This window comes from Ostrinia nubilalis, chromosome 5 (genome assembly GCF_963855985.1).
Source record: "Ostrinia nubilalis chromosome 5, ilOstNubi1.1, whole genome shotgun sequence".
NCBI classification, from domain to species: domain Eukaryota; kingdom Metazoa; phylum Arthropoda; class Insecta; order Lepidoptera; family Crambidae; genus Ostrinia; species Ostrinia nubilalis.
The window spans coordinates 10,188,601-10,199,223 of record NC_087092.1 but is presented as its reverse complement, the minus strand read 5'-3'; the positions used below and the strand labels follow the sequence as shown (position 1 = coordinate 10,199,223).

The window sequence follows — 10,623 nt, the reverse complement described above, 5'->3', positions numbered from 1 at the left end:
TTTGGAAAACTTTCGTAAGCGCTCCTGCACACGACGCCGCTACCGCGCCGCCGCCGCGCCGCCGCCGCGCCGCGTCGCCGCGTCTTTGCACTGTTTATTCGCGCGGCGTGAACACCGCTGCCGCGCAGCCGCCGCGCCGCGCGCGAAATTATACTTTGATGGCGCGGTGGCGGCGCGGCGGCGGCGGCGGTTTTACTCGGTGCTTATGAACAGTGTAGCGGCGCGGTGGCGGCGTCGTGTGCAGGAGCCCTTAGGCCTCAGCCTCGAATTTAGCGGGAAGCGGCGCGGGAGCGGCGGCGGCGCGGGAGCGGGGCGGGCAACGTAGACCCGTTCTCGAAACAAGCGGGCAGCTCGCGCGGCGCTTTAGCGGCGAAGTGTTGTGTTCGGGGTTGTGTTGTCGAGATATTTGTTTTTATTCGCAAACGAAATGTCTGAACAACGGCGACAATTTTATTTCGATTCAAATTTATTCCTAACGCTCGATTTATTGTGGGAAAAAGAAGGAGTGCGCTGCCCGCTCGTTGCCCGCTCCCGCGCCGCTGCCCGCTCGTTGCCCTCTCCCGCGCCGCTGCCCGCTGCCGCGCCGCTGTTTTCGAGAACCGGTCTATTTGATTTTACGCATAAGATCCTGCCGCGCTCCCGTGCCGCTACCGCCGCCGCCCCGCTGCCCGCTAAATTCGAGGCTGAGGCCTTAGAGTTACCTCAAAATGGATTCAGGATGGATGAATGCTGCAGAGTTTTGGATTATTAGAGTATACTCTGCTCATAAGGTAACCCCACAAAAAGAAGTCTGCTGGAATGAGATTAGCGCTTCTTAGAGGCAGTGAGATTTCACCATTTTTAATTGGTTTGTTGCATTGAAAGGATGATTAATTTTCGAGAGCGCTATACTGGTAGGCTGAAAAGCTTTTTGATTTCAAAGCTGCAAGATTCGCAAGGTTATGACCGGAGCGCTTGGTTTCATCAAGATGGGGCTACGTGTCACACTTCAACTGAGAGCATTTAGATGGTAAGAGACATGTTCCCACAAAAAAATAATTTCAGGCAGGGGTGACATCTCCTGGCCACCAGGAAACCCTGATCTCACTCCAGAAAATTATTTTTTGTGGTGTTACATTAAGAATAGAGTATACTTTTATAATCCAACAACCATGCAGCAACTGAAGCTGAGCATTCGACAAAAAATTGAAAATAGGTTTCGAGGTAATTCTGACGAACGCATTCCAAGATTTTGATGTATGTTGATCGAATGTTGTAAGCGTCAAGGAAATCTCCTGGGCGATGTAATTTAATAAAGGTAAAAAAAATAACTTGCATAAAATTTTCTTTAAATTGCAATAGTTAAAGTTATATAAAAATGTAGGTACCTACAGTTTTCGTTTCCCCACCTTAGGATTAGTACATACTGCTGTTTTTAGGTCAATATTAAACTCTTCAGTACATAATAATAATCTATTAACTGACATAAAAATATCATTAACCTTTAACTACTGACGTGGGGGCCTCTCAGGCCTTGCAAAAGTCAAATTGTTGAGTTTCTCCTTTCCCACGTGCACGACACACCCGAATCTTTTAGTACCTTCGAGTTTCATTGCGCCGAGGTTGTCAACAACGGTGCACGTGATTGCACGCGCAATTTCAGTAGGTAAATTACTTTTAAAGTTTCTTGTGGGCCTCTCAGGCCCCCACCTCAGTATTGGCGTAACTTTTTTTGTCTATAGTTTTCATTTAGTTGTCGTCTTTTCTTGAAATAATTTGAAAAAATCTATAATATGGAGCCCACAGTACGTCGTCCGAGAGAAAGCGGTATCTCGGAAGTAAAAATAACCAGCATTTAACGAAAAATAGAAGAACAGTAGGTTTTGGCACGTATGCTAGGAAATGATAAGCCTGTACCTGTCTATCAAGATTTAAACGATGAAACCATGTGCCATAGATGTATTTTGAAGATTCAAATGAAATCTACATTTTAAAAACATGTATGGCTTCCTCCACTGAGCAAAGCAAGTTTTTCCAGACTGTGTTTAATTCGCACAATTTGATGTGTGTAATTTTTTCCCCCCTATTTCATATTAGGATTACTGATTTATCATTAGCTAAAAAGACTATTGAAAATTAAGATTCTAAGTTGATTTGTTGAAGTTATGAATATTTTTCATGATAACTTTGTGAATCATGATTTCATGAGATTTTTGCCAAAAATGCTACATGTTTTCTAAATATTGAAATAATACGTACTTATTAACTAATAATTTACATAAAAATCGTTTTATTGTATTTAAATATAACCACTATTAATAATTATTAAACATAAAACCCTAAAAAGATTATATATTTTTAAATATAAGCACTCATGTGTACGGGCCTCTCAGGCCCCCACGTCAGTGTTTACGTGAAATTAAATCCACCTCAGTAGCTAAAGGTTAAGTTAACAATCATAGTAATAACGGGATTAAACTAACGTATTGAATTTCAAAAGTCAGTAGGTAGGGGCGGCAAAAATTGAATGGCCTACTAGCGGCAAATTTGTAAATCCGCCACTGCACAATATTCTATTTAGTATACAGTAATGTCAGTAATACATAGGTAATCGACGAAAAAAAACGTACACGATAAAACGGAACAGTAAAACGGAGACATGTGTGAACCGGCCGTTAATCAACTCCCTAAATATGGCGAGAATTGAAATCAACACCCTGTATAGTTGCCTGTTGTACCACTGTTGTTTATGTGTGCAATAAAGATTTTAAATAAATAAAATATGGTAAGAACACACAGTAGGTACCTATTCATAAAAGTTTATGATGACGAAGTACATAGGTAGGTAGGTATTGTAGGTAGGCTTAATTTGAAAATTATATAGCTTTGTGGTAGGTCGACGATACCAAGCTAGCTAGCAACGGGTAGGTCAGATCTCAGGGGAAAACACTGAATAATACTGAAGATGCTAGGAAGCACAAGTAGGACAGACAAGACCGTATGAATAGGAAATGAAAATAAAAATATCTAAATAAATAATACCAGTTCAAATACTTAATAATTATAGAGTTCAAAAACTTCATCGTTAGCTTGAGCCTTTTTGATAACGTAACTTTTAATTTAAAATGCGTCCACAAGTTATTATCCCCCATTCTCAGTTTGTCGATTTGATTCCCACAATATCAGTGTACAGTAAAAATAATTTAAGATTAAGTAATCATGGTTTTCCTTTCATTTGATTTATCAAGGTTGTTAGAGAGATTTCATTCTTACTTATACCTAACCCTAAAGATCGATGCAATAAAAATACAGGGTATATTTAACAGATTTTAGTTGTTTCGATTCCCGGGTGTGGCAAGCAAATTTTTGAAAATCTTTGAATGCAGTTCTATTTCTTTTCCAAAATAAAGGAATGGTTTCTTTGAGAACATTTTTCTATCTACAATATTATGAGTACTTTCCCTCCAGGTGTCATTAAAAAACTCCACCCTGTATTTTGCACAAATGTTTAATAGGTATTAGGCGTTGAAGTTGAGGTGGTATCAAGACGTATTTCTTCAGTCTTCTTCACAGCTTTTCACTCACTACTAGCGCCATCTTTTTCCAATTGATGTCGTTTTATTGGGGTGAATGTGGCTTTAAGTACGTTATCCAAGGCTGTGAAGATATAAAAGAAACAAAATGTCCTCTCGTTTGCGTTCGATTATGCTCTTTGGCGTTCGATTTTAGTTGTTGAATGAAGTTTTGTTCATGTTCTTGCATGGATATTTAATATTGTCACAGCTAGCCGGCTGAAACTTATTTTATTTTATAAAGTGATTAATAAACAAATTTAACATGTGTTAAAATAAAAATATCTGTCACTAGTGAACTTCAATTCATAAAAGTAAAGAGGAGCCGGTAAACGCATTCGTCATCAAAAATGAGCATCCTAATAATTTATTCACTTTTCATTTGCTATCTGGTAAAAAGTGCAACTGGATTAGGTGAAATTATTTACGCTATAAATGCAGGAGGACCTGCCCATACAGATATATACGGAATTCACTATGAAAAAGACCCATTGCAAGGAAGAACTGGCACCGCTTCCGACTATGGAAAACAATTGGTTATGATAGGAAGAGTCAATCCAAAAGATGAAATTCTCTATCAAACTGAGAGATATCATCACAGTACTTTTGGTTACGATATACCGGCTAACAAGGACGGCGATTATGTTCTAGTTTTAAAATTCAGTGAGGTGTACTTCAATGCGCCCAACATGAAAGTATTTGATGTAGTTCTGAATGGCGATCACACCATTGTAGCTGACCTAGACATTTTTGACAAAGTTGGCAGAGGAGTTGCTCACGATGAGTACATCCCATACTCAATAAAAAATGGCAAACTTTACTACAATGAAGAAGAATCTGACATACGAGGAGGCAAAATCAAGGTTGAATTTATAAAGGGGTACAGAGACAACCCTAAAATTAATGCCTTATATGTCATGAGAGGTACAATAGATGAGGTACCGAAACTACCACCGTTAGTGTGGCCAGAAAACGATGCTGAAGAACAAAGAGATGAGGTTGAAGAAAAAAATACTAAATCCCGTAAAGCTAGTGGCCCTAAGCAGCCTGATCCATATTCCATGGATGAGAGTTCAGTTTTGATTCCAGTTTTCATTACCATTGGAGCGTTCATTCCCTTACTCTTCTGCTTGTGTAAACTTTAATCTCTTTAGTGTGTTTTCAATTTGTGCACTGTTTCTTAAAGAATTTTATTTATTATAAATCATGACACAATTATGACTTTACAAATTATTTCATTATTTTGTAGTATGACCTAACACCCAATATTGATGCTAGTACAAATCTCATGTCATTCATTAATACCCGTCCTGTTTGTTATCAATATCATAGTTATTAGGCAAGACCTAAATAAAATACCTTTCAGCAACACACATTGTGTAAATAAAATCTTGTTTCAGATGTGCCTTTATTATTTAAAATTTCCTTGAAGTGAATGGATGGTATTTACTGTTCATGGAATACAATTTCCAACATAATGTTGCATGTCCAGTAAGTTTATTAATTCTAAGCTTAGATTATTAATCTAAGATTCTAAGTAGGAAACGAGTTAGTTAAAAATAAAAACTTTAAAGTTTAGGGTTTAAGACTAAAATTTCTTGATTTTTTAAATACTTGAAATAAGATTTTATGAAGTACTATTTAAAACAATATTTTTGCAATTTCATTTAATTTATCTGTAACATAAAGAGGAAGGAAAAATACCTCGTTTAAATTGACATTTTCCCTGTGAATTTTACATAATTTTGCTCTAAATCATTTTAATAGTAGAATAAAATATTTAAAGTAATAAATGTTAAGAGTTAGAAGCTATTTTTTGAGCTGTTCTAAATTAATAAAGTTTGTGTATTTGATGACATGTGGATTGCATAGTAGGTACATAATCACTCTTACCTTAGCCATAAAGTAGCTATTTTTTTTCATACAAAACATAGGTACCTACTGAAGTTTATCAAAGTAAAATGAAACAAGTTAAAAAATTAATTAGTTATAATAATAGTCTTATATTTTTTAAGTTTTTAATAAAACTTGAAACTACTGAACACTGATAAACGAATTTACAAATGTTTGTAGATGATAGATTAGTTTAATGATAAAACAAAAAATATTAAATTATTAACAAAAAAATTATCACAATATCATTCTTTCTTGTCGACATTTTTTCTATTTTCTCTTCTCTTAAATTTCTGTGAAAGCATTTCTAGTATTCTGAAACAAATAGGTTAAAATATAAAAACGGTCCGCGGCGTTTATTCCCGATGTCCCCCATTATTTGTCCACCACTGGTGGACATCGAGAAAAAAAGTTGCAATGTCCACCAGTGGGGGACAGCGCTACTGAAATCTTCCCGTTGGGCCCTACTGGTGGACACTGAGAAGAAATGAGTTGCTCTGTCCCTCAGTGGTGGACATCGAAACCAAAAAAGTTCCGTTGTCCCCCACTATTTGTTTTGTTTTCGTGATTATTAAAAAATAAACATTTTTAATTCGTATCAAATTTAATTCTCAGTGTTTTAACATCCCACCTTTCCTATTATGTAAACTTTTTGAATTTGTCGTGAACTAGATCCTGCAATTTCCGACATTATTACAGATAATAAGTGCAAAATAGTTAACATTACCGACACAATAATTTCTGATAACATGAACATTGTGGGTACTTGGAAAATTAAAAATGACAAAACCGTTCCGATTAACGCACACTTCCTAGGGGCGTCAGTATAAATTATGGATTGTTTTAAACTATAATGAAAATGCTTTAAAAATGTAGTATTATAATTATTAGTAGAAGATTTACTTAAAATGTTTGTATTCATGAACACAAATATAATAGTGGAGGACAACGGAACTTTTTTGGTTTCGATGTCCGCCACTGAGGGACAGAGCAACACATTTCTTCTCAGTGTCCACCAGTAGGGCCCAACGGGAAGATTTCAGTAGCGCTGTCCCCCACTGGTGGACATTGCAACTTTTTTTCTCGATGTCCACCAGTGGTGGACAAATAGTGGGGGACATCGGGAATAAAGCAATAACTTAAAATATTTACTAGTCCGTCCGAACTGAATGTTCACATTAATTAAGTACATAGAACATGAGATATTGACCATGAAATGAAAGTATAACCGCGAATTAATACAATCGACCCGCTGTAGTCAAGCGACGATACAAGGCACTACCATGTCACATACCTACAATATTTAAACAGGTTGACTGCTTAACAAGTATCTAAAGTCGAAATTGGTGTAAGTACCACCTACCTACTTAACTTATTAACTGACAAATAGTTATGTGACTTACCTACTACCGTAGTATTATTATTATTGACAAGTCGAACGTCAACACAATGCCAGGAATCGAACCCGGGTCTCCTCTAAGAGCTGAACACAAATCCATACAGGTTAGTTTAATATAAAACATAATAATAATTATTGTATTTAAAATACTATTGATAATTTATGCTTATCTAACTTTACTTACGACAAGGGCTTACTCTGCTGTGGTTGCTGCGAGTCGCAGCGCACATACCCCCTGGTGCAACCAGCAGTAGCGTTGGCAGCAGTAATGATGTCGATCTTATTTATTGTTGTGTTACTCGTTGTCGTTTGGACGTTCTTTTCTGTAGTAAACGCAGTAATGTTTGTTACTTCTACCAAGCTCACAGTCTCCAAGGTGCTGTTTTTCATCGATTCAGTTGTGGTGTCCGCGTAAACCGTTGTAGAAATAGTGGTGTTATCTTTCAAAACATCTGCACCTGTGCTGCTGGTCACGTTTAACGGTTTCTGTGTAGTACCGTTCTGTGGTTTTATCGTCATCTCCGAATAATCATAAGCATAATCATAGTCCTGCAATTGTATTGAAAAAACAGATGTGAAATCTTAGATTTGGGTAAGTACATACATGTACCTAGAACTCTTCATCCGATGTCTAAAACCGGTGACCGGGTGACGAGTTAATAGACTCGTTTAGTAATAATAAGTTCCAATGCAGAAATGCTATAATTAGCTGTTTTATTAAAAAATCTAACGGTCTAGCTGCGGAAGTAGTAATCTAAATAATTCGTGCACGCAAAAAGAATTAATTAAAGAGTTACATATTCAGACAAATTTATAAAGCTTAAGTTAGGAGCAGAGCATCAATGAAAAATGTTGCGAATGCGGGAAAAAATATTCAAACAATTTTCACGCAACGAAGTCGCGGGCATTAGTGTTTTCCCCGAATCGCGTGGAAGATAACGCTTCCGGCTTCCGGTGGGGCAAAATCTATTAAAATGACATAAAACTTCAGTATAATAATTCAGTGCTCTAATTATTAAGTTAAGTGTACGAGGTATTTTATTTTATGAAAAATTATAAGACCTACTACCTACCTAATACAATTTAAAACTAAGTGTATTGTAACGTTAGTTATTATAATAATTACCTACTTAAGTTCCTACACCTACATAAGTGGCATTAGGGAGAAATTGATAAATTTTTATCAATAAAATATAAAAGATATACCATTACTTAAATTGATAGGTACATAAAGTAATTTTGTTAATTGCGCTAAACTGCACTTAACTTACCACATATTCTTCTTTAGTACTTTTTGTAAGAGCTATTATTTGAAGATCTTTTAAATCAATTTGCACATTAATGTCACCGGTCTGGCTTTGGTCGTATATCGATGCCGCACTCGCGAATTCCGTAGCAACAATGTAGATTACGAGAAATAATAACGAACACATTGTTATGTCTTATTTGTGTCTAGGATTTTGCAGTGGATGGTTTTTCCAAGTCCCGCGTACAGGTGCGAATGCGACTCGCCTGTGACGAGCTGCGCCCTGCGGACTGCTTGACATCAAGTTATTTCCAACAACATAACAGTTAATTCAAGTAACCGCGAAGGTCGATAGCCTCAGCCGGTGCACCGCGTCCTCCGATTGCGTAAGGACCGCAGATAATTTGCCTGATCAACCGTTATCAGTTTTATAAAGGCTCTTAGAATTCCCGCGGTAGAGAATTTAAAAAACATCATTTATGATAGAAAATAAAGGTTTTTAAATTAAGTTTCGGCCGCGTTGATATCCTTAAATTGTTTCTAAGTTAATATTTTGTAAGTGAGCAAATAAAAAAAAACCTTAAGTTACCTACATAACTACTATTGAGATTGTGAGATAAAAATCATCAAAATGTCTAGACATAGACTCTCCCATTACTTATAGAAGTTATAGACCTACCACTGTTTACTTATTGAGCTAAATACTTAAGTGTAGATATAATTAATAATGAATTAGTATTTTCGTTAACGTTTTTCAACCCAAAAGCGCCCATTATAAAGTTTATTAATATATAATTTACATAAATTAAATTTATTTAAGTAATCTAAGACTGTTTTTTGCATCGCCTTGCTTCCTTCTTCTTTCCTCCTGGCATTAAGTCCGCCATTTTTACATTTATTCCGTGCGTGCATTAAATTTCGTGTTCCTTTATCTAGGAAATTCATGTAAAACTACTAACTACCAGCCTACTACTTACTATTATTGCCATTGGTTACGGTCAAGCAGGGTATTATCTGAAAACAAAACTTAAAATGTTAATGCGCAGTTCTGGATTGGTCTGCCATCGGGCGCGTCCCTACCCGGGTTGCGGATAGTGGGAACACCCGGGCCCCGATCATGGGGGTTACCGGACCGGTTTACCGGCGGCAGATCTTGTCAACTCGGCGGATCTTTCAGGTAACCTGTAAGGTAAACGGCTACTAGTTCGTGATAGTACGTAAGTTCGTAAGTTTTTTTTCTAGTTCAAATAATAAGCAAATGGAATATTATTTATAAAAATTCTTCATTACTACAAAAACTCTATTATTTAAGCTATGTAAAAAACCAAGTCCCAACATTGTGGCGCCAAAAATGAGAGCAATACGAAGCTTCAAACTCTCAGAGAGCCAAAAACATCCGTGCGGCTTGCAAAGGTTGCTCTCACCGTAAGGTTAGCGCTCCAACTTCTTAAGCTTATAAAAAGGCGAAGGAACGTCCATTTAAATAAAACTTGTAATAGTGGTTTCATATGTTCCTTGACAATTGATTTGGCTTAGAAAAAAATTATATGAAAACGTAGAATTCCTCTAAAATTGCGATTAATTGACTCACGAAATAGCGTACATATTATTTTTCGGGTGTCCCCTATTTCGTGACACTACCGATTCAAGGATATTATGGATAACATTTTGATGCTTGGTTTTTCAATAATTATTTATGATAATTTAAATGTAAGTTATGAAACAAATAATGCATTTATTTAAGTTTCTCATGACCTAAATTCGGTATATGTTTCGTTCACTAGAATTTATATGACACGAGTTTGAAGTTCACATAAATGACCAATTTTAAGATAAATTAGCATAAGTAGTACCAGCATAATTTTGGTTTTATTTCGATTTATTTTATTTATCTTTGTTTATTTGTATTGTATATGGGATAGATAATAGTTAATTGACACATTTTGACAATAATCCATGAATTTTACTTGGGGAATTTGGAATAATCAGTATCACGAAACAAGGAACCGTATTATTGTTACTTTTTTCCAAGTTCGTGATATATAAATGTATGGTGTTAGGTACTTTTATGACACATACCATCAAAGAAATCGACATATTTTTTAGTTTTTAATACTTACCTACCTAAAAAATTAATGGGATTATTTTATTTTATTTTATTTTATTTTATTAAGGAAAACAAACAGTTGTACAATAAGAATTACAATTAAAACCTTATGTAAACATTTAAGTAATTATACAACCAACACCGTTATCCACAAGAGGACTGTGGGTCTAGAATGCGCGCCGCGAAACGATGCAACCGCGCGATTTTATCGATTTAACGTGATAAGTCCATACATTTACCATCCAAAATAATTGATAAGATTCTATCACGGAGCGCACTATAAACCCACTGTATCTACTAATAAAAGTGAAAAGGCACAGATAGAAAAAACAAGGATATTAAAGCACAAGACGTGCCAAACGTGCGATTTTATACAGTTAATAAAAACAAAAGAAACATTATTTTTGAAGAGGAAAACATAAAAACT

General features: G+C 36.0%; 2 protein-coding genes across 3 annotated transcripts; one reads left to right on the top strand and one right to left on the bottom strand.

The window, feature by feature from the left end:
- The first annotated feature begins 3,693 nt into the window (after positions 1 to 3,693).
- LOC135071899 (malectin-A) lies at positions 3,694 to 4,952 on the top strand. The gene has a single exon (XM_063965761.1). The coding sequence runs from the start codon at positions 3,902 to 3,904 to the stop codon at positions 4,694 to 4,696; it is 795 nt and encodes a 264-aa protein (XP_063821831.1). The 5' UTR covers positions 3,694 to 3,901; the 3' UTR covers positions 4,697 to 4,952.
- A 570-nt stretch (positions 4,953 to 5,522) lies between these two features.
- LOC135071900 (uncharacterized) lies at positions 5,523 to 8,396 on the bottom strand. 2 transcript variants are annotated; one of them, XM_063965763.1, is made up of 3 exons: positions 8,115 to 8,396; positions 7,041 to 7,392; positions 5,523 to 5,759 (listed from the first exon to the last, which is right to left on the bottom strand). In XM_063965763.1, the coding sequence occupies exons 1-3, from the start codon at positions 8,274 to 8,276 to the stop codon at positions 5,752 to 5,754; spliced, it is 522 nt and encodes a 173-aa protein (XP_063821833.1). In that variant the 5' UTR covers positions 8,277 to 8,396; the 3' UTR covers positions 5,523 to 5,751. The 2 variants fall into 2 exon arrangements, with proteins under 2 accessions (XP_063821833.1, XP_063821832.1); XM_063965762.1 differs by having other exon boundaries at positions 7,028 to 7,392; positions 8,115 to 8,395.
- Positions 8,397 to 10,623: the final 2,227 nt, after the last annotated feature.

Bases quoted from the DNA above. Each gene is read 5' to 3' on its own strand.
- LOC135071900 (XM_063965762.1), bottom strand. From the start codon at position 8,276: ATGTGTTCGTTATTATTTCTCGTAATCTACATTGTTGCTACGGAATTC. The intron at 7,393-8,114 runs GTAAGTTAAGTG...ATACAATTGCAG, and splicing joins GTACTAAAGAAGAATATGTG to GACTATGATTATGCTTATGA. The intron at 5,760-7,027 runs GTAAGTAAAGTT...TATTTGTTTCAG, and splicing joins CAGCAGAGTAAGCCCTTGTC to AATACTAGAAATGCTTTCAC.
- LOC135071899 (XM_063965761.1), top strand. From the start codon at position 3,902: ATGAGCATCCTAATAATTTATTCACTTTTCATTTGCTATCTGGTAAAA.